We start from the raw sequence: 24,190 nt of genomic DNA, 5'->3' as shown, positions 1-24,190 counted from the left end.
CTCTGGTAAACCTGAGGGTAGTAGATGACCTCAAGTTTCCCAGTTTAGGAAGATAATGACCTCTGTGAAGATTAGGAAGATTGAATGATATAACATGAATCCATTATGAATTAAAACTTTCTAAAAGATTAAATCCATCTTTTACTGGGAAAGTAATAAATTCTCATTTATAGTTGGAGAGTACATATTAATTTAATCCAAATTAGTATAAAGCTTTAATTAAGATAGTTTTGTTTGTTTTTAATGGCATTAACTTTCTAATAACGTTAATTTATTTAGAAAGGGGAAGGTTGTTACTACTGTTTCCCCCAAAATGTTCATGAGTATTAGTCACCCGTAAAATAGAAACTGCTTCTCATCTGCTTTGAACCTTTCATTCTTCCCAGGTCATGGGATCACTGATTTGTGAGGTGCAGTAAAACCATGTCATATGAAGAGAAGCAGACCAAGGGCCAAAGATAACAGTGCTACGTAGACTCTCAGTGGCCAGTGAAGATTTTATTTTACAAGATTGTGTCCGTGTTTGGTCAGTAAAGCTAAGGCGGAAGGTGAATGGAAGAACATTACTTTAAAGGCATTAGAGAACATGCTGGAGGAAAGCATTTTGAGTGCAAACATTCCAAATGGGGAAGAAGTACAGAATCCGCATAGAGCCGGCCAAACACAGCCTGTGTTTCCCATCTATGGATGCCAGCACGCAGGCAGCGTCACTGCTGCTCGAGTGTTTACTGCTGTGAAAACATTGCCACTACCAGAAAGCTTAATTCCCTTCTTCTTTCTTTTCTCTCTTTTTCTCCCCCTCCGTCCCTCCCTTCCTCACTGATCTCCCCCCCCCCTTCATTCCATCCTTCTTTTTTTCCTTTAGAGAGTCCACATGAACTTTGGTTTAAAAAGACTAATTCCAGTCTTTTATAACCAAGCCTAGAACTCAATCCAATATGTAAAAACAAATTTGAATGCTTCATCTATTTCATTTGAAAGGCTAGGAGAAGGGCATATTTTAGGGGAAACAGATTAAACCAAGAAAAATGACTTTGGCTAGCTTGTTTAGCCTTGTTAGACCACAGATTCCTCATTAGGGAAATAGGTTATTGAACTGCATGCTTCTTACCTGACTTCTGGCTCTAAAATTTCATGGTTCTATTTTTCTGGTTTTTTTTTAAATATCTTGAGGTCTTTCAAATGCCTAGTAACTGTGTGTGCATGTGTACTACCATATGCTAGTAAGTAGTCATCATCAGGATGGCCAAATTTATTAAAGCTTGATCTAGATAAATGGTACAGTAAATCAAGAAATACTATATTTGAATGAAATCTCAGAAACAAGTGTTTACACAAATATATGATTAGATGTTCTCCATCCTTACATTGAAAATACTATTCTACTCTTTTGAGAAAGACTTCATGAAAGGAATGGAGTTTGAAGGAATTTTTAAATTTTTGGTTTATCTTTAGATGCCCAGAAGAGGTTTGTGTAATTTAACACTCCCTTGTTTCCATGGCTTTCCAAGTAAAAAGAAGGAACTTAAATGCTTTCCTTGCTGGATACTAAGAAAAACATATTTCCCTATCCTTTTGAGAGGAATTAGTGAAATTATATTAGAAAGAACATTACCAAATCAGATGTCCTGCCTATTTAAATTTTACCCGTGTAATTATGTGTTTATCATCCACTTCCTAATTGAATGGATATATATCTTCTTTTAAAAATTTACACAAACATTATCACATGTCCTCATTAGACAATTATAAGCTATCATTCATGATTTGGAATTGTATGGTATCCGGGTAAAATATAAAACAAATTATAAATATCTTAAAAGAACAGATCGAACAGAAGTATTAGGAACATAAACAAGATGAGGCAAATCCCCAAAGAACATGTAAAATGAACTAATGCACCATGCTAATAAGAATCAAAGGGTTACAAATGAAAATGTGCATTTGAGTGACATTGATACCACCTTTAATGGCCTCTTAACTAGCCTCTTAAAATTTGACCAGCTTTTTATTTTTCCACTGAAGAAATTTAAAAAAGAAAACACCACTATTGAATATAATCAGCTTGCTCTCTGCCTTGTCTTTGTGGACCTACAAAATCCAGACATGAAGTCTAATACGGAAATTTTGATCTTGTTCTTTCTGACAGAGTTAAAAGGAAAGTAAAAGATTGGTGTTTTATTATGTAAAGGCAGTATTGCATTTCCTGTTGCCTCAAACATCACTTTTTTTCAATTGAGAATTTCCAAAGAACGGCATAAACCAGGATGGTGCAGTTATAGGCAAAATTTCACAACGGTGTGTGGTAAATCCTGATTAAATATGGAGAGATGAGTTCTTAGAGTGAGGCAGTCACATTCTAAGTATCATTAGAATATTTAGAGTAAATTTCCACATGTTCTTCCTACTCTTTATTTCGCTTTAGGGTTTCTTACCTCCAGGAGAGATGTAGAAATAGTTGAGTTGAGCTTCGTGCACCAAAGTACCCTTAAACTTGACCTCCGTGTCGGCAGACAGGTGGCTGGGAAGCGGCTGGTATGCAGGCGTACCAGGCTGAACAAAGGCTCGAAGCATTGTGAATTTCCAGTTGTATATTAATTGGTTGATTTTTAAAGCTAAATAATTACCCTGCTCATGATCTCTTGTAATTTTTTAAAACCCAGAAGCCATTCCTGCAGTAACATTTCAGTGCCACAAAAGTTTACATGGCCATATCATATCGCTGCAAGTTTAGGTTACAGTAAAATTACTTTTAAATTTTAGAATTCTAAACAAAACAAAACAAAACACCTTCTTGCTTGATTCTTTTCAACCTTGTATTTTCTGTCTTCCCTGCTCTGCTCCCTGCCTATGTAGGGATGGGCCTCTCACCCAGTGGCTTTACGGGAAAACTTGGATTGAAATGTGAACTTCATGGTTTCTGTCAGCCTGTCAGCTCATCACCTCCCTAAGGCATGATGATCTCTGGCTTTTATATATCTCCACAGACTGCTTTGATAGACCCTCTTGTGTGGAAGACTGATAGGTTTGTCCAGGGGTTGGTAGACCTTAGGGCTAAGAGGCAGGAAACTTCAGTTGGAATGCGAACTTTAATGGAATTCACAGCCTCTTTCCCAGGGGAATGCAGCTCAAGTTGCAAAACTATTTTAGGGAGAAGAAAGTTAGGCCCAGTTCTGCATTTTATCTTGGTGCCACTTTTTGGTAGCCAGAACTCTTGGTTAATGTTTCTTTTTCCTCCTTGGCTATTTAAATTTTCTGTCCAGACTAAACTGGGATCAAAAGAGTTATCTCAAAATGATCTCATTTTAATTTTTAAAGCCATGTTGCTTTGGAGATAAATGATTGGGTCCTAAAGAAGGTCTTCACAGTGTCTTCAATAATTACTGCAAGCTCAGTCTTTCCTTCATTTTGCTTTGACATCTGAAAGATGTTCCATGGCATTTTCCCTCCCTAAGTCTGCATTTCAGTTATCTCGTGGTAATGACAGTGTCAGACTGTTTTTCTATTTGTATCAACAGTTTTCTTGGCATCCCACCCTTACAAAAGCCTAATTCCTTATGTCAAATGCCACAAATGTATAACATCAAACAAAAGATACCCAAAATATTCCTATTACTAGAGCCTACTCATGAGACAACAATGGCCGGCTTTTCCTCTGCCGTTGGGCCTCGTGTTTCTGAGTTATGCTCTATTTTTCTCCCTTACTGCCACCTTTCTCCTTTGATAGTTTTGGAAAAGTCAGTCTTCAAGGAAAGAAAACTTACACTGTAACCAAAAAAATAGACCAGGCTTCTAGTTTTGTGACTAAGGTTAAAGTCACCAAGACACACAAACATATTCAGATTTATTAAGTGGTTGAACATCAGTGTTCCAGTCTGCTTTGACTTCAAGAACGTGAGGGTAGGCAGGTTAGTGTGGGAATCTGTGTAGGGAATCAGAGTAGGGAATTACTGTTGATGGACTGGAAGCAACCTTGAATATGAAGTTTCAAGATACACATTCAGTGATCTTGAGATAAAAGAATTTTGTTTTGATGTAAAACCTCTCATAGCACATGGGCTTCAGAACTCAGATGTTCTTTAAAAAAAAAAAAAAAAAAAAGTCAGTGTACCAAGGAGGAAAATGTGTATGTATTTTCACCTAAGAGAGTAAAATGGTCCTCTTCAAGGAAAAGCTGGAATCTTTTCCCCTACTTCCCCCCTACTTCACATGCAGGTAGGTAAGATAAGATAAAAGATTTCTGGTACACCGATAATTGCAAAACAAAGTTTAAAGCCCTATTGCCACCTTTTGGCAAGTTAGTAATTCAGATTCATAGGTTCCTCTTTAAGATACCTGCTTAAAATAGCACTATACAGACCTTTCTTGTACCTTTTGATATCTGAATCATTACTGACGAGAAGCAGAAATTCCATGCCCACACATTGGTCAGGTAAGAGGAGAAAAAAGATGTAGTTAGAATATCACAGCTGTTTTAACAGCAAAATACTATTAATATAATTACGTGTTTGGAAAGTTTGAATTTGAAGTCTTTTTTCCCTTTTAAAAACATGTTTTGTTGGTTTTCATTGCCCTATCATAATATTGTTGCTATTTTCACTGAAGATTTTTAAAATGTGTATGTAGTTAATATATTACTTAGATGATTAATGCCATCAGATCCTCAACTAGTTAGTTATAAACGTCTTTTGGAGCTGTTTCAGCCTTTACTATAAAAATGATATAGATAGGCACGTACTAAGGTGTACAACTTATTTGAACGTTATTAAATGAATCAATAGCAGGTATATTATGTCACAGTTCCTTTCATTACTAAGTGATGAAATCATAGTCATATCTAATCTTTCAGCAGGTGTAAATTTTCTGTACCATTTTGAAGCCAGAGATTTATTATTAAGTTTTATTTTTTCCAGTGGCCTCTCCCTAACTAACAGCTTACAAAGCCAGTTTTTCAGTTAACATGTTCCTGTGAGACGGAGAAGGGGAGGGAGGCTTCCAGGCATAATCTGAGTATCAGGTTTCTGAATATTTAAAAATAAAGACGAAATGTGTTTGTGAATGTGCAAATGGAGTGTGGAAACAATGATATCTCGAAGCCAGGAAGTTTAGAAATTGTGATTTCATTTTCAATCTGTATTCATTTGCTTAAGAAGATTTTACCAAATGCCTGTTGTGTTCAGGTGCTATATTTTTAAGGAGAACACAGTTTATTGGATATGTGTGGGTACGTATCTTTGCACAAAACCACCACAGGTTTCTCTGTGGACTTAAATTTCGATGCTTTTTTTTTTTTTTTTTGAGACAGAGTTTCGCTCTTTTTTCCCAGGCTGGAATCCAATGGCACGATCTTGGCTCACTGCAACCTCCACCTCCCAGGTTCAAGTGATTCTCCTGCCTCTGCATCCCGCGTAGCTGGATTATGGGCACCTGCCACCATGCCTGGCTACTTTTTTTTGTATTTTAGTAGAGATGGGGTTTCACCTCGTTGGCCAGGCTGGTCTTGAACTCCTGACCTCAGGTGATCCCAAAGTACTGGGATTACATGTGTGAGCCACTGTGCCTGGCTTGACACTGCATTTTTAAGCTTTAACCCCAATGATTGTTTTTATTTATTCAATAATTATTGAATGAATCAATTCAATACATAGATTATTATGTATTTAAGATGGAAAGGAGATTTTTTTCTATTTTGTAGTTTTGAAGACGCTCATAATTTGTTTGATATGTTTTTTGCAGTGTCCATCTATGGAATTTGGTTTTATGATAAGGAAGAATGCCAAAGAATTGCAGAGCTTATGAAAAAGTAAGTACTAAATGGCTAAATATTTTTCAGGACCTGGTACTTTTGTTTGTATTTCTAAGTGTATGTAACTATACTATACTCAACAGAATATATCTCCCACAGCAGCCCTTTTCACAGTGGTTAGGCAGACATTTAGTATTAATTAATAAATGAAAAATAGACATAAACAACTTGCCACATTTTCACTAGGTCATATTTATCATCTAGAATGATTCATTTTTTCCTGTGTGAAATATATATGAATTGTTCCAGATGGCAGTTTTCTTTAATATTTTCATTTATAAATTAGCAGTTTTTTGCTTTGAAAAGTTATCAATATGCCTGTCAGTAAAAAGAACATTCAGAGCCATCCTAAATGCCTGCTCCAGATTCTGTAAAATCTTTCATCTCCTTCCTCCCCAAAGTGCTTTCCTTTAACTGTGTATACGTGTTTGTGGGAGCTCAGAAGTTCCTCCCGTGTCTCAGACACTGAGTTAAGGTAGTCTTCATTTTCAGTTTCCTTAGAAATTGCTGAGTTACTGTTAGCTTCATGACCAGCCGACCGTCTCTCTCTTCCTTGTTACTGGTCTCTTTCTTTTAATCTCGTGATACCTTGTGATTGGTCCCATTCTGCATTTTGGGCAGCTTTAAAATTGCTGTCTGACTGTCCCACTCTTGGCTTCCCTGACTGCATTGGAAGAGGAGGCTTGCTCTCTGCTCTACAATTGGTTGACTGATCAATTTCTGAGCCCAGGGCTGCTCACTGTGAGGCAGTTATTTCCCTGCCATTTATGGGGATGGGTAAGAGCCTCAGAGTGAGATGAGTTTCCTGCACATGCTGTGTCACAGCCTGGGACTGGACTCAGCCAAGCACATAGGATGGCTGCTGCCACATGACACTGTAGCTCTGTGTGCAAAAGAATCAGTCCCCACTTTTAAATCCTGGGGCAATGAAATGATTAGAAAGTGACCTCACAGAAATGAAAAACAGGGAGCGCCTTTTAAGAAATGAGATAGATTCCTGAAAGGCTAGCTAGAGATAGCTAACTTTAGGTAACTAGCTCAAGGTTCAGATGGTGATTAAGTGTATTCAGACTGGTATTTACCACCGTAACAACTAGTTCTAGAACATTCGTGTTACTGTAAATTGTGCAGTGGATAGTAATAGTAGGATTTCATACAGAGATTAAAAAATACCCTGTCGCTCAGCCAAGAGGCCACGTTAAAATTGTCAGCATTCTGCAGTAATTACCTAACAACTCGGGCAGGAAATTGATTATTTACTAGCAATAAGCAGCTGATTGGTGTGGATTCAGACTCCCTCCCTAGTTAGAATTAAGTATCTCAGTAAGTACTCACATCTTTGCTACCATAAACTTCATGGCAATAATAAGAATGTGAGCTGAAAGTCACAGCACATAAAGGGAAAGTACATTTTCCTCGGCATCACCTAGCAGCATATAGGAGCAATCTGGTCTCTCTCTGTATTGTTTTCCAGGCAACAGAAGAACTCCTCATTGCTGTAAATGGTTTTTTAAATGGCCCTTCTTCTCCGAGTTAGAATGGAATCTTTACCATGTTTTGAAACGGCCAGAGAGCTACAGGATTTGCGTTGCCAGAATCAACCTTGCCTTGTCTTCAAGGCAGTCTGTAAAGTCAGGGGTACTTTCCTCAGTATTTCAGAACTCTAAATTGGGTTTCCTTAGCAACTAATGAGAGCATCCTTTAGAATGCACTGTGTGAGGAGTTCGCAAACTCTTCTCAAAGGGACCAGAGAGTGAGTATTTTAGGCTTTGCAGTCCATAGGATTTCTGTTCCAACTATAGAATTCTGCCCTTGTGATGCGAAAGCAGCCATAAACAACACATAAACAAAGGAGCATGGCTGTGTTGAGCTTGGTTGTGTTTGTGACTTTCTTTACAAAAACAGGTGGTTTTTGTAAAGAACAGGACTTGGCCTGCAGGTTTGCTGACCCCTACCCTAGATTCATCTATGTAGTCAGTGAATTCAGGACCTCAACTCTCATTTTTCTCCTTTAAATTCCTAAGCAGCCTTATTTCTAATATGGTTGTAACAGGATGAAAACACCTAGGTGAGAACTGGGATGGTTTTAAACACTGTCTGTGTTGAATTGGTTTTTCTCGTTTGGACTTTCCCCTCTGTTTTTCTAGTCTAACTCAGTATGAACAGTTGAAAGCCCATCAGGGAACTGGAGCAGGAATTTCCCCGATGATCCTCAATTCAGGAGAGGGCAAAGAAGTAGATATTTTACGAATGCTCCTCAAGGCCAAAGACGAATACACAAAGGTGAGTGTTTGCCCTTCCTTGTGATATATACACACTTCAGTTCTGCAGTGGGAATATTCTTGTTTAGGAACACTAGGTGCTGTGGGTGCTGTTCCTTCCACCAAACGAAATTATATTACAAATTAAAAATCTTTATTTGCCTTTAGTAAGCTAAAGGAAACTGTTTGCCTTTAGATGGATTAAAAAATAGCCTGAGAAGTCAATAGCCTTCATATATACAAACAGAAGACTTACTACAAGACCCCAATTTACAGTAGCAACAAATGAATATAAAATTGTTTGCAATAAAATTCACAAGAAATGGATAAAACCTAAAGAAAATGTTTAAAAACTCCTGAAAGGCATAAAAATAGACTTGAACAAATGGAAACATACACCCTATTGTTGGATAAGAAGGTTCAACATAAAACTCTTAAAAAAAAATCTCTGGCCGGGCACGGTGGCTCAAGCCTGTAATCCCAGCACTTTGGGAGGCCGAGGCGGGTGGATCACAAGGTCAGGAGATCGAGACTATCCTGGCTAACATGGTGAAACCCCGTCTCTACTAAAAAAATACAAAAAACTAGCCGGGCGCGGTGGCGGGCGCCTGTAGTCCCAGCTACTTGGGAGGCTGAGGCGGGAGAATGGCGTGAACCCGGGGGGCGGAGCTTGCAGTGAGCCGAGATCGCGCCACTGCACTCCAGCCTGGGAGACACAGTGAGACTCCGTCTCAAAAAAAAAAAAAAAAAAAAAAAAAAAAAAAAAAAATCTCTACATTTAAGGTGATCACTAAATAAATACCACTGGTTTCTTTTCAACCTCCCTCCCCACTTCTCCCTTACTCTCTGATCCAGACAAGTTGATTGTAAGGCTCATGGGAAGAAATATGCAAGAAAGAATAGCTGGGAAAATCCTGGCAAAGAAGAGCGATATTAGTAGGGGTTGGAGATCGGGGAGATGAGGCGGGATGGAGCAAACTCTCCCTGATTTTAAAACATTGAAGTCTAAACATTTCAAACAGTATGGTATTGATGGTATTGATACCTAACAGCCCAATAGACCAATGGGGACAGATTTAAGATTCTAAGTCTAGGATTAAATCCAGTTGTATATGAAATCTAGGATATGATAAAGATGATAGTCTCAAGTCAGCTATTTGAGTGAATTTTTAAATAAATGGTGTTGGGGCAAATGGTAGCCATTTGGAAAAATACAAAATTGAGTCTGTACCTTACAACATACACCAGGATAAATTCCAAATGTATTAGAAATTTAAATGTAAAAATATGATGATTCAAGTACCAGAAGAAAATCTGTATGGATTTCTTTATAATCTAGGAAAAGAGAAATCTTTCAGTTATGCCTTAAAACCCAAAAGCGATTAATTAAACTACATAAAAATAAAATAACATTTTACAAGGTTTAAATACAACACAAGCAAATAGAAAGATACAAAAACAACTGAGAAAAAAATTGTTTACACCAGAATAACAGGAAGGTTATTTTATGAAGAGCTCCTAAAAATTAAGAATTACAAGATTAACACTAGAAAAATGGGCAAAAAATAAAAATTTTTAAAAATTATAGAATTTGGAAACTAGCTGAAATAAACGTATCTAACTGAATATCATATTATGATATAATTACTTAGAAAAAAATTAGAGTGACTTCAAAACCCGCTGCTTGAACTGAATACTCTTAGTGGGTTATATTTTAAGGACAAAAAGAACTGCAAGAAATTATAAACTTCATTTGTTGGTTTTATTAAATGTTTATAGTAATGTTGGCATTTTAATTTTTCTACTGTTGGCATTGTAATTTTTCTACTGTTGTGGGTATAACAAATACGAAATTAGATAAACGTGGTTGGAACCAAAACCTTAGTGTAAGGGGAAAAAAAATCAAATCTAATAAGTTAAAACTATATATGATTAAGTGGAAATATCAGAATTAGTTCATGTTTTGTTTCTTAGGTATAGAAACAAAAAATAGAGTTTCTAACTGTTGCCCTGAAAGGACATAAAAATAAAAGTGGCAGTAAGCATCTATATCACCCAGATTGTTATTTCTAAATATTACTTCCTTCCAAAAGATGTCAGGGCTCTTTAAAGAAATTTCTGATTCCAGGTCTGGAATAGTAAAACTAATAGGGTCATGTGAAAGGGCACAGTAATCAGCTTCAAGGACACTGACCAGAGCATCAGATTCTTACATCAATAGGAATGACTGTAATGGATTAAAACACATTGAATGTATAAAAATCTGTGAGTTCATGGTAATGAGAAAGAGAGCAAGCAAACCAAACATATAAAACCAAGCAGAATAGTTGTTAGTCATCCTTTGAAGGTGCTAAGGCACCAACCCCTTCCTCTGAAGCTTGGTAATTAATGGGAATGAATTAAGCTTTTATCCTGCCTGCCCTAAAGGGACTGTATCTTAGAGTAATCAAACAGCCCTGGTCAGTGAGGGAGAGCTCTTCTCTACCAAAGAATTCCAGCTGGTACATGTGGAGGGAATCATAGAACTTAATGACACTCCAGTTAAAATAATTGATTCAGGCGGTGATCATCAGTAATATTAATGTTACGGGAAGGGTTGATAGAAACTTGACAGTGGAAGCGTCAGTCTGCCTCCACCTGAACCCCATTGATTATCATCATTAATAATCAATGATTATTATATCATAGATAACCAGACACCCTGGCTTCCTAATGTGGTAAGATGTCAAATGCACAGCACCATCTTGAAATATTCTTGCCCAAAGAGTTGATCGTGAATCTCATTAAACCTTGAGCTCTAACTTTTTAGTTTACAGAAAGTGAAAGTGAGGGAGGGAGTGAGGGGAGACCAGTTAGAAAAACAAATTAAATGATGCCACGAGGAAGCAATCAGAAAAATCCTGAATGAAGTGGCACGTAAGAGCAGTTGAACAAGTTTCTTTAGCATGCTTTGCCTTGACTGTGAGCTTCTTGAGTACAAAGAACGTCCTTTATTTATCTTTATATCCCTTGTTGTCTTCAAAGTACTTAGCACATGATGAGTGCTGAATAATGGCTGTTGAATGAAGGAAGGAATATGAATGTGAATGAGCCACAGTTTAATTCTCCTTCTATTGTGTGGCCTGGACAGAGATGCCTCAGTCTCAGCTTCAGACACTAACAACTATTTCTATACTCGTTTTGTGTTTTTTTAATTCTTCAAAAGTCATTAAAATATGTTATGATGACTTGGCAACTAGTTGGATAATTAAATAGTTATACTTATTAATTATACTATATTATGCACACTAAAGATTAATCTTCAAAAGGTGACATTTCTGCCCTCTAGGAACTTAATGTTCTGTGAAGACAGCATAACAATGGCAAATAAATAATAAATAGAAATATTGAACACAACTATTTTCCTTTCTTTCCCTTCCTCCTCTCAACATACAAATACCTTGTATTGTTTCTGTTTTTTATCTTCTATATGTTATAATGCTTTGATATCTTAAAATCCTTTCTGGCTGGGGAGACCGCCCCTCCTAGGGCCGGCCAGTTTTCAGAGGTAGCGGAGCACGCCTTTAATACGTACACTCACCAATCTTGAGCGATCCATATCTCCTCTCTCTGGCCTGTATAATATTCCTCTGCCTTAATTATCCCAGGGCCGGGTACCCAGCAACTAGGGGCCACTCACACAGTTCAGAGCCTGCTAGAGTTTCTCAAACTGGCCAGGCTTAACCTGTTTCCCATGCCCTGCCTTGCCTACGCCTTCCCCTTGCTGCTGAGGCTTCCACATGTGGCCCTGTGCAGCGTGGCATGCCTCTCGTCTCCAGGACCTGTGAGTATAATCAACTTTGTTTTCCTGAGACTCCCCTGGGTCTCCTCTGGCCTCACTGGAGTGACCAGCACGTAAAAGAACGGCACACACATTCTGTCTTGCTCAGGAACACTCATACACGGTTCTGGAGATTTAATTTAGGCCATCACTTTATACTGTGCCTGTGTCTTGGAATATTTTTCCCTTTATTTTATTTACCCTTCAGAATTTACATATCCTTTAAGGCTTAGTAAAAATGACGCTTTTTACGTGGAGTTTTCCCAGATCTCTTCAGTCAAATTAATTACTCTTCCATGTGAACTCAGTCTATTACTATTTAAAACTTATTTTGTTCTTCCTCATTTATTACATTAAGTCAGCTTCTCCCAGTACACTGTAAACTGGTTGAAGTTAAAACAATGTTCTGTTCATCTTTATGCCCTCACAGATTTGTTATAATGTTGACATGCAGACACTTGATTCCTGTGTAGACGATGCTTTTCTGTAAAAATCAAATACATGTTGTTATATGTGTAATGTCAGTTGCTCCAACTGTGAGGTAAATAGTAGAGGAAATTATTTCTTCTTCCATTAACAGCCAGATGTTGTGATACAGTGTGCCAGGACACCTGCATGATTATGCTACTTTCCTAGTCTACATTTTTCTTGGTTTGTCATTGCGCAGTACAGGAACCCTTGGAGTCTTCAAGCCTTCCCTGAGATGGCCTAGATCATTCTTCTAACCCTACTACCCTCTACCAATATTTGGAGCTCCTGCCAAACAGAATACCCATGCTGCTTCCTGAGAGTGCTTTCATGCTTTTTCTCATACTGTTCCCTCCCCTTCTGCAACCATCAAAATAGGATCAATCTTTCAGGGCCCGTTTCAGATGTTCTTTTTCCATCACCGTATTTTTGGCCTGCCTAACTAGGTGTGCATGCGCCCTGCTAGCTGCCAGTGCCTTATGTCTGGAAGGAGCATTCCATCGCCTTCTTACATTCGTGTTGTCTCTGCACTCACACACAGATATTTAAGAAAATGTGAAGACCCTGAGGAGACTGGTTCTGAGATAGAAGAAAGGGGTGAAATGGAGAGGTGGTGAGAGAAGGAAAACAGAATTTTCCTTCAGAGTTATTGTTGGGAAGTGAGTCTCCGTTGCTTAAAGTGTTCAAGAAGAGATTGAACCTATTGGTGATGTGATAAAATAATTTGGCTTGTGTTGGATAACTATTAAACTAAAAGACTTTGGAGATGCTTTCCAATGCTAGACTTACTTTTTTTGAAGTTTTATTTTTTAAATTATTTTTAATGAAAAATTAAAATTGTATATATTTATGGTATACAGTGTGATATTTTGATGTGCATGTATCTTATAGGATGCCTAAATCAAGCTAATTAACACATGTATTACCTCACACATTTATCATTTTTGTGTGGTAAAAATAGTTAAAATCTACTTTTTTAGCAACTTTCAGTATGCAATATATTAGTACTAACTAAAGTCATCATGATGTACAATAAAATCTCCTGAACTTATTCCTCCTGTCAGATTGAAAGTTTCTATCCTTTGACCAACATCTCCAAAATCCTCCTACCCCCAGCCTCCGGCAACTACCAGCCTGCTGTGCTTCAATGGGTTCAGCTTCTCTGGATTTCACGTGGGAGTGAAATCATACAATATTTGCCTTTCTGTGCCTGGTTTATTTCACCTAATATAATGTCCTCCAGGTTATCCATGTTGTTGCAAATGACAGAATTTCCTTCTTTTTAAAGGCTGAATAGTATTCCATTGTGTTTATATACCACGTTTTCTTTATCCATTCATTCCTTGATGGACACTTAGGTTTATTCCATCTATTGGCTATTGTAATGTTGCGGTGAACACAGGAATGCAGCTATCTCTTCAACATACTGATTTCATTTTCCTGGGATATATACCCAGAAATGGGATTCTTCGATCATGTGGTAGTTCTATTTCTAATGTTTTGAGAGGACAACATACTATTTTTTTTTTTTTTTTTTTTTGAGACAGAGTCTCGCTCTGTCGCCCAGGCTGGAGTGCAGTGGCACTATCTCAGCTCACTGCAAGCTCCACCTCCTGAGTTCACACCATTCTCCTGCCTCAGCCTCCGGAGTAGCTGGGACTACAGGCGCCCGCCACCTCACCCAGCTAATTTTTTGTGTGTTTTTAGTAGAGACGGGGTTTCACCCTGTTAGCCAGGATGGTCTCCATCTCCTGACCCCGTGATCTGCCCGCCTCGGCCTCCCAAAGTGCTGGGATTACAGGTGTGAGCCACCGCGCCCGGCCCAGCGTACTATTTTCCATAGTAGCTATGCTAACTAATATTCCCATCAACAGTATTCAAGGATTTCCTTTTCTGTACATCCTTGCCAACACTTACGTTTTGCCTTTTGGATGGTAGACATTCTACCAGGTTTGAGGTGATCTCTCACTGTGGTTTTAATTTGCATTTCCCTGATGATTAGTGATGTCGAGCATTTTTCATATACCTGTTGGCCACATGTATGTCTTCTTTTGAAAAATGTCCACTCAGGCCCTTTGTCTATTTTTTGATCAGAACATTTGTTTTCTTTTCCTCCTGTTGAGTTGTTTGAGAGCCTTATATATTTTGGACATTAATCTTTTATCGTATGTATGGTGTGCAGGTATTTTCCTCCACTCCGTAGGTCATCTCTTCACTCTGTTGTTTCCTTTGCTGTGCAAAAGCCTTTTGGTTGGATGTAATCTCATTTGTCTCTTTTGCTTTTGTTGCCTATCCTTAGGGTCACATCAAAAAAATCATTGCCCAGACCGATGTTAGGAAGCTTTTCTCCTGTTTTCTTCCAGTAGGTTTATAGTTTCAGGCCTTATGTTTAAGTCTCTCTAGAATTCTTAAAGTTGTGAACATCCCAAGAAGTGGAAGCAGGAAAAATGTCGAGCTCTCCGTATATATGATACTGGTAAAGTGAAGTCTGTCTAGTTTACAGGAGGTTAAGAAAATAATTTGAAAACTTATTTTGGCCGAAATTTTGTGCATTCTCTTTTGAGAAAAAACTTTCTGTGAATCTGCTTTAAAGTAGCAAAGATATTAATTTGCATTTAATCTCTTTTTATATCCGCCCTATTCAATTTCTAGTTGAGATGCGAGTGAACAATAAAATAACCAAATTTTAGTAAGAACAAGAGTCAGGACCAGAAATGATCTACAGGCTGCATAGTTAGGCTTGGAGTATTCAGAAGTGGACTATTTGTGTTTTGTGGTTTAAGACAATAATTAATGGCTCTTTTCTGGATATAGCTGTGAGTTATTTATGAAATTACAGAAATTTTTTTGTTGAATGATAAAATTCAACAGAATATAAAAAGAAAAATCACCAATAATCCTATAACCCAAAGATAGAAACTTTTTACACTTTTATTGTATTTTGTTTCAGACGTCTCTCTTGGCATAAATACATATGTTTATGTATGTATGTATTTGTGTGTGATTAAAACTGGATTATATGATATACTTTTTGAGGTTTTATTGTATTTTAACCTCAGCATCCAACAGAGGAAGTTTTTGAGGTTTTAAAGAAATGCCTTGCCAGGCGTGGTGGCTCATGCCTGTAATCCCAGCACTTTGCGAGGCCGAGGCAGGCAGATCACGAGGTCAGGAGATCGAGACCATCCTGGCTGACACGGTGAAACCCCGTCTCTACTAAAACTACAAAAAACTAGCCGGGCGAGGTGGCGGGCGCCTGTAGTCCCAGCTACTCGGGAGGCTGAGGCAGGAGAATGGCGTGAACCCGGAAGGCGGAGCTTGCAGTGAGCCGAGATCGCGCCACTGCACTCCAGCTTGGGTGTCAGAGCGAGACTCCCTCTCAAAAAAAAAAAAAAAAAAAAAAGGAAATGCCTCAGGTTCTCTGTGAAGAATCCATTATATACTTTTTCAGAAACTGTTTTTCCCCCAGGATTTTAAAGATATTTGGGTCGGGAAAAGCATAGAAAACTAAACAACTGGAAAATGAGCTACAAACTATTGAGGTGGATGATTAATTCTGAGCACTCTGACAAGAGGGAGCAATTGTTACATAAAAGCAAGGCTTTGTGGGTAGACAGTTGTAGTGACACAGAAAACAGCTTCTGGAGATACATTTTAACTAGGAAAAGCTATCAGGGTTACGCGCATTAACAGACAAAGCAGCCTCTTAGCCCAATGGATATGGGCAGAGGGAAGCTGGGAAAAATCGGCTTTTCTTTGCCGGATATTCAGTGTTTCTGAACATAGAAAAAGAAGAAATACAGAAAGGGTCATTCAGAGAAAGTAAGCATTCACGTTCTTTTAAATAGCAAGGCTTTTCATGCCAGAATTGTGTAAGGGATTACATCTTAGCCTGTATTCTTGTCTTGTCTTGGTTCTCCATGAGTTGGGAAAGCCAGGCCAGTTGGTCCGTGCAGCCCATACCATCATTCACCTAAGAAGAATTGGAAAGAACACTCGATGACTTATAAGGTGATTTCGCATCCCACATAATACTTGTGCTGAATATAGAAATTATTGATGGAATGCCCGGAAGAAAATGATTAATGTTTTGTATGGTTAACCTCACCGTGCATATAGTGGTAATAGATGCCACACCCCTAGATTGCTGGATTAGAAAATACACATTGATAACTGTAAAATACATTGGGAATGTTGGGTTCCTGAGGGACAAGATTGTGTTTATATCTCATTTCATGTCAGGTAGGTTGTACAGTGGAAACTAATGATGCTTCGGAGAGTCTGTAGTACAGAAAGCAGCATTTTATATTGTTTTATTTAGTGTTTTCACAAACTAGACACCAGTATCATTGCCATGCTCTTTTTGTTATGAATCCTACTGTGTTAGCAATTGCATGGTTGGTTAGATTAATATTTGATAATGAGTCAGTGTTGGAAATGATGAGATTTATCTCTTGTCTCTTTCTCTACAAAATTCTAATTTGTAGTAAGTGGCTCAGAATGCTCAGATTTGAATTATTCTGTTTATGCAAGAAGTCATTTATTAAATAAAGATGATGTTAGTAATTTTTAAATCAGTGGTTTGAGTCAGCTTTTTGGTTTGTAGATCAAAAAAGGTTTAGTTGCTTTGTTACTCTCCAGTTTAAGTCAACTGCTTAAATTGTCCAGACATGTTATTTAAGGAATGGTTTCTATATTTGTTTATCATTGAAAGGCATTAGACTACATATATTTAAATGTATAGTCGATATATTAAGCATAGAACCTTTCAATTATACAGGTATCTAAAAACCCCTGGTCCTGGAGGCTGGTGGTGTTAGTATTATTTAGAGCACTGAATTGTCCAATTAAGAAAAATTAAATTTGAACTTGATTTATACTCAAACACAGCTCTTAGAGAAATTTAAGAGATTTTGTTTTGTGCATGAAAATTTATCAAAAACACAGCCATCTACAAATTAGATAAGAAGTAAAAAGGTAGTCTTTTAAAAAGACTAAATCTTTTCTAAGCCAAAAACGAGGTGATTTTTTTTTTCTGTTTCAGTGTAAAACCTGTTCTGAGCCAAAAAAGATAACCAGTTCCTCTGCCATCTATGACAATCCCAATCTCATCAAACCAATTCCAGTGAAACCCAGTGAAAACCAGCAACAGCGTATACCTCAGCCCAACCAGGTACGGAGTCCTCTGCTTGTCGTATTCAGTGTGTCTCTAGAATTCTTAAAGAACTTTGACCCAGAATATAGTCAGGGGAGGGCCTGGTGTTGTTGAAGAATGCTTTCAGATAAACCCAGGAAAGAGGGATTTCAAAATACAGATTTTTTCATTATTAATAACTTACTCTTCTTAGAAGAGGGTTAAAGTTTTTACTTTTGGCATATACCACATTCTTTGCTAATCTCTTGTGAACTTGAACTCCTTAAAAGATAATGTATTTTTTAAAAAACGACGCACAGTGGCTCAAGCCTGTAATCCCAGCACTTTGGGAGGCTGAGGCAAGAGGATCACTTGAGGCCAGAAGTTTGAGAGCAGCCTGGGCAACATAGTGAGACTCCATCTCTACAATAAAATTAGCCCGGCATGATGGCGTGCACCTATAGTCCTAGCTACTCTGGAGGCTGAGGCGGGAGGATCACTTGAGCTCAGGAGTTTGAGGCTACAGTGAGCTATGAGATGTGCCACTGCACTCTACCCTGGGCAAGAAAGCAAGACCATGTCTCAGAAAACAAAAACAAACAAAAAAACACCCTAGAAAACTAACAACATTGTCAGAGATGACAGAAACATTGGGTCCATATTCTTCTGGGGTGGGTGGTTTCCCTAGGCCACCTAAGAGAACAACAACCAAGGCAACAAAATTGAGTTGAACACTTCTGAGCACCTCCTCTGTGCCAGATGCAGTGCTAGCACAATAGATGGGGGTAGCTGCTGCAGAGAGCTCAGAGTCCAGAGGAGTGGTATAAAATTCCTCTTCAGACATGATGACTTGTCACTGTATTTGCAATCTAAATTAGAAATACTACAGCAACTTTTGTGTGTTAGTGTGTGTGTGTGTGTGTATATATATATATATTTCAGAATAGTACAGCAGTGACAAAAATTGTCAATCTGCAGGTCCCATTAATGATTGTAAATATAATATTGCTGTGTCATTTTATCACGACTATGACTAATTAAAAAGATTTTCTTAAAGGAATTAGTTTAAATCAATTTTGAAAATGAACATGGAGCCAAAAGACGTAAAGACTAGTAATGAAAATCTTATATTGAATTTTGAAAGAGAAGAAATCTAATTTTTAGCTTGCTTTTTATTGCTTGTTTTCCATGGAAAGTTTTTATTATATTTTGATAGCGAGACCTGAATATGTTGACTTTAAAATGAAGCTCGTGTTTTCTTTTCCTTTTTTTTTTTTTGAGACAGGGTTTCATTTCTGTTACCCAGGCTGGAGTGCAGTGGCACCATCTCAGCTCACTGCACCTCTGTCTCCTGGGCTCAAGCAATCCTCCCACCTCAGCCTCCCGAGTAGCTGGGACTACAGGCGTGTGCTGCCACAGCCGGCAATTTCTGTATTTTTTGTAGAGATGGGGTTTCGCCATGTTGCCCAGGCTGGTCTTGAACTCCTTAGCTCAAGCAGTCTGCCTGCCTTGGCCTCCCAAAGTGCAAGAATTACAGGCATGAGCCACTGTGCCTGGCCTCCTGTTTTCTCAGTGCAACAATGCAGAAAGCAACATAAGTAAAAAGCAGGAAGGAAGTAGCTTTGTAACTGGCTGGGCCAAGGTAGATTTTATGTATCCAAGGACTTTTTAAATCCTACTGGTATATATTTGAAAGGATCAAGTTAGATTAAAAGTCTTCCGTTTCTTTCCAGCCCTAGATTTCCATAATCCTGTGAACAACTACTAGAAATTCTGAAATTCTTATATGCCTTTGTATTCTCATATTACTCTGCAGGCTTAGATGGACTTCCTATTAAAGAGATTGTTTATTTTTTTAGTGCATATAATTTCCTACCAAGGTGGTTCCCAATCTGTGAAACCCCAGGCCCTTGAAGACCTTATACCTATTTTATCAGTCAACAGATAGTAAAATATAACAACTGTTTTGGGGGTGTACGGGATCATGATGTGAAAATTTTTGACATTAAAAAGGGGGTCTTTAAAGTTGATTATAAGTTTTTCATTCTCTGTAATCCTTTGTAGATAGAATAAGTCATCAGATAAGTTATGTTTCATAGTGCTCCCTTATATAACCAAATTGTTTGTAGACTCATGTCAGATCTCTTTATTTTTTCCAGACCTTAGACCCTGAACCCCAACACTTATCCTTGACAGCTCTGTTTAGGAAGCAGGACAAAGCTACATGTCAGGAAACTGTGGAGCCTCCACAGAATCTCCACCACCAGCAGCAGCAGCAGCAGCAGCAAGAGAAGCTTCCAATTAGGCAGGGGGTTGTACGCTCCCTGTCCTATGAGGAACCCAAAAGACACTCACCCTCTATCGAGAAGCAGCTCTGTCCAGCCATTCAGAAACTCATGGTCAGGAGCGCAGACCTCCACCCATTGTCAGAGCTGCCTGAAAACCGGCCGTGTGAAAATGGCAGTACCCCTTCTGTGCGAGAAGTTTTTACAGGACCCGTCCAGCCAGGGTCTCCTCACAACGGTGGGATTTCTCGTGGTGTACAAAATGCTTCGAGAACTCAGAACCTGTTCGAGAAACTTCAGAGTATCCCAGGGACAGCAAACAAGTGTGACCCTAGTACACCAGCACCTGCTGGCTCAGCTGCCCTGAACCGCAGCAGAGCTCCCACTTCTGTCACCCCTGCAGCTCCAGGAAAGGGTCTGACTCAGCCACCACAGGCCTATTTCAATGGCTCCCTTCCACCTCACACAGTAGGACGTCAGGCTCATGGAAGAGAACAGTCCACACTCCCAAGACAAACACTCCCCATCTCTGGTAATCAGACTGGCAGTTCTGGAGTGATCTCCCCTCAAGAGCTACTGAAGAAGCTTCAGATTGTGCAGCAGGAGCAGCAGCTGCATGCCTCTAACCGGCCGGCCTTGGCCGCTAAGTTTCCTGTGCTCACTCAGAGCTCTGGAACAGGGAAACCCTTGGAATCCTGGATCAACAAGACATCCAGCACAGAACAGCAGACTCCTCTTTTCCAGGTAAATCTGTACCGGGGCAAAATAAAAGAGCCTGGGCAGCATAGCCAGACCCTGTCTCTAAAAAAACAAAACTTAGCCGGGCTTGGTGTCACAGGCCTATAGCCCCAGCTACTCGGGAGGCTGAGGTAGGAGATTCCTTTGAGCTCAAGAGGCGGAGGTTACAGTGAGCCATGATCGTGCCACTGCACTCCAGCCTGGGTGGCAGACCGAGACCCTGTGTGTTAAGAAAAAAAAAGACAAAGAAAAAGGTATTACTATAATGCAGTGAAATTCAGAGTCCACCTCTGTGCTCTAGGGACCAGCGTGCCACATACATTTCTGTTTGGAGCAGGCTGCTGGAAGCCACCTCCATGCATCTTGATTGCCTGAACTTTCTACCTGGAAGGAAAATCTTCACTTTGGTTAACAATCTGAGAACTTCTTCCCACCTTTTTGAGAGCATTTACTTGTAGAGTTAAATCTTCATAATGTTAGGAGGTCTGAAGAGCAACACAGACATGGGAGAAAACCCTAAGTTTTGACCATAGGAACTTAGTATGATCTGCCTTGAAATCAATCTGGAATGCCAAGCATCTGACCTCTTCTTGTTTTTCAGTCCACAGTAAATTATTGCTTATTCACTTATTTAGTAAATATTTTTGAGCACTTACTATGTGTCAGGGATTGTCTACATGTGGGTACATAATGATGAAGAAAACAGACTCCTTACCTCTACCCACAGCCCATGCTGTAGGTTCTTGAAATAAACAAAAAATAGCATATTTCCTCCTTAAAGGTGCAGCCTGTTTTTATCCTTCTCTGTATTGTCAGTATAGCCTACTGAAGATCAGGAGAGATGCGCATGCCACCCACCTCCACCCCCCACACAAACTGCCAGAGAGGGAGAATATGACCGTTTTTAGAAATATTCTGTCCTCTGGGGAAGATGCTTCTCCATGTCTATCACTGACTTCGGACAGTGAGGAAACCACAAGCTATTGATCATCTGCCTGTAGGTAACATCTGGAGATCTGACACTGAATTGTTTTCCCTTTGGATTGGAACACATTCACTGAAAGTACATTGGGTTTAAAAATCGGAAAGTTCTCCCTGTGTATCACATATCTAATCACTGGCCCTTCGTCATGTTTTGTTGTATACCTTTTTTTTTGTTTTTTGAGATGGAGTTTCACTCTTGTTGCCAGGCTGGAGTACAATTGTGCGATCTCGGCTCACTGTAACCTCCACCTCCTGGGTTCAAGTGATTCTCCTGCCTCAGCCTCCTGAGTCACAGGGATTACAGGCACCTGCCACCACACCCGGCTAATTTTTTGTGTTTTTTTAGTAGAGATGGGGTGTCACCATGTTGGCCAAGCTGGTCTCGACCTCTTGACCTCAGGTGGTCCACCCACCTCGGGCTCCCAAAGTGCTGGGATTACAGTCGTGAGCCACTGCACCTGGCCTGTTATGTAATTTATAACAGTTTCTCAAAAATCTTTCACTTTTGGCTGGGCATGGTGACTCATGCCTATAATCCTAGCACTTTGGGAGGTTAAGATGGGAGAATCACTTGAACCCAGGAGTTTCAGACCAGCCTGGGCAACATAGTGAGACCCTGTCTCTACAAGAATTTTCTGTTTTTAATTAGCCGGGTGTGGTGGCACGCCTCTGTGGTCCCAGCTACTTGGGAGGCTGAAGTGGGAAGATTGCTTGAGCCCAAGAGGTTGAGGCTGCAGTCAACCATGTTCGCACCACTGCATTCCAGCCTGGGCAATAGAGTGAGACCCTGTCGCAAAACAAAAAATTCAGTTTTCTGAAAACAAAGATCTTAGGCATGGACCAAAAGTCTTTGTGAGCCCCTGAGTCCAAGTGTTCTCATTTCTTATTTATTAACATCCCAAATCTGAGTACTGACTGCTCTAGGAACAATATTTGTAACTCCCACTCCCCCTCATTTCAGTGTTATTGTCTGTCTTTTAAAAATGTCTGCTTTTTCTCTCTTTGATGATTTAGAATGAGAAGAATGGGGTGAATATAGTCTGACTTAAATTTCTGATGTACAACTCCTTTGACTTTTCAGTACTCACAAATATCAAGAGCCAAGTGAGAAAGGCAAGCATTGCAGCAGCCCACGCTGTGCTCAGAATGCCTGACTCCTCCTCCGGGAGCACCACTGCTCAGCGCCGCTCCTCGGAATGTCACGTAGGGACAAGTTAAAAGAGACAGCCTGCCTTCCTCTAGGCCAGCTTCTGCTCAAAGAGGTGCTGAGGGACTGATGATAAAATTACGGCACCTTCTAGCTTGCCGGCCTCCGTGCCTCCCTCTTAGGAGTTCTTTTGGGGAGTTCGGAGGCTGAGAAATAACATTCTTTTTCTTCCCTGAGTTAGAAGCAAATGATAGCTGTAGGAGTCAGTCAGATTAGGATCAAAATGTCACTTGCATAACTGAAAGGGCTGTTAGAAAACTTGGTTTCAGGTCTGTTTGCCAAGGGAGTTAGACTCACCAGACAGCCCCGGCAGGGCTGAGCAACAGGCAGCCTGGTCACCCCAAACACATCAGCTGCAGAAGCGGAAGCCCCGGGCTCCCTGCAGGCAGGCGGGCCGTGTCGGGAGAGGACCCAGAAGGGGTGGAACCCACACGTCGCTCTCCCTCCCAGTGAGAAGCGAGTGAGGCCGCAGGAGGAGGGGACTTGCTCTCACAGCGCCTCCTGTGCTCCGGGGTCAGGAGGGGAAATGGGTAGGCCCCTAACAAGGGTGGCGGGTCACACAGGTTGTGAGACCTTTAGGTCAGAGTCATGGACAGCCAGGTCTAAGGAAAAGGTCAGAAATCTAAATGCACTTGCCAGATACTAGTAGCCTGAAAAATAAGCTGTCACCCAGAGGCCAGGCTTCATATGCAGTGGGAGCAGCCACCACAGCAGACGATACCAGAGCTGCTCAGTGATGCCAAAGGAAGGTGCACGGAGAGTGGAACAAGAATCAGTTACCCGTAGACTTCTCAGCTAGGGAAGCTGTGGACAGGGCATGCTTAGACCACCTGTATTTGCCGCTGCAAGCTGTCATGCCATGAGCTACTCCTGAGCCCCGCCCTCTGTGTGTATTTGCTGCGATGCCGTGAGCTGTTCCTGAGCCGCGCCCTCTGTGTATTTCCTGTGAGCAGGTCATCTCACCTCGGCGCATCCCTGCTACAGCAGCTCCTTCTCTGCTCATGTCCCCCATGGTGTTCGCACAGCCCACTTCTGTCCCGCCAAAGGAAAGGGAGAGCGGCCCCTTGCCTGTGGGAGGCCAGGAGCCACCTGCTGCCACCACCAGCCTCCTCCTGCCCATACAGGGCCCGGAGCCCTCCGTGATCACCAGCAGCCCACTCACCAAGCTCCAGCTCCAGGAGGCACTGCTGTACCTCATTCAGGTAAGCGGGCACGTCGTCTGCCTTTGCACCGGACTGCGCCGGTTGGCCTCCTGGCTGCAAGTATGAGATAAAGACTCAGCCAAGGCCTGCTTAGCTTCCGTGAGAATAACAGGTGTGTGTAACAACTCATCCTGACCCCAGCGGCTTCTGTGCTCAGTTAGCTCGGTGTTATGTATAATACCAAGTGTGGCTTTGGGTGTCTCAGCTTTTCAAGGATTTTGTAATGTGAAGGACTCTAAGGCCTCCAAGCTGTCACCTGTCAGAAGGGAAGGAAGCATACGCTGG

The 24,190-nt window shown here is 40.3% G+C and overlaps 1 protein-coding gene across 2 annotated transcripts in view; it reads left to right on the top strand.

Moving 5' to 3' along the window:
- The window catches only part of DCP1B (decapping mRNA 1B), a 66,201-nt gene that overhangs the window by 31,440 nt on the left and 10,571 nt on the right, over window positions 1-24,190 (top strand). For both annotated transcript variants that reach the window (XM_050747067.1, XM_050747066.1), the window contains exons 4-8: window positions 5,737-5,803; window positions 7,954-8,089; window positions 17,400-17,528; window positions 19,649-20,518; window positions 23,657-23,905. In XM_050747067.1, the coding sequence (XP_050603024.1) occupies window positions 5,737-5,803; window positions 7,954-8,089; window positions 17,400-17,528; window positions 19,649-20,518; window positions 23,657-23,905 (1,451 nt within the window). The remainder of the gene's footprint in view (window positions 1-5,736; window positions 5,804-7,953; window positions 8,090-17,399; window positions 17,529-19,648; window positions 20,519-23,656; window positions 23,906-24,190) is intronic.

Source organism: Macaca thibetana, chromosome 11 (genome assembly GCF_024542745.1).
Source record: "Macaca thibetana thibetana isolate TM-01 chromosome 11, ASM2454274v1, whole genome shotgun sequence".
In the NCBI taxonomy this organism is placed as follows: domain Eukaryota; kingdom Metazoa; phylum Chordata; class Mammalia; order Primates; family Cercopithecidae; genus Macaca; species Macaca thibetana.
This window is presented reverse-complemented; position numbering and strand designations above follow the sequence as displayed.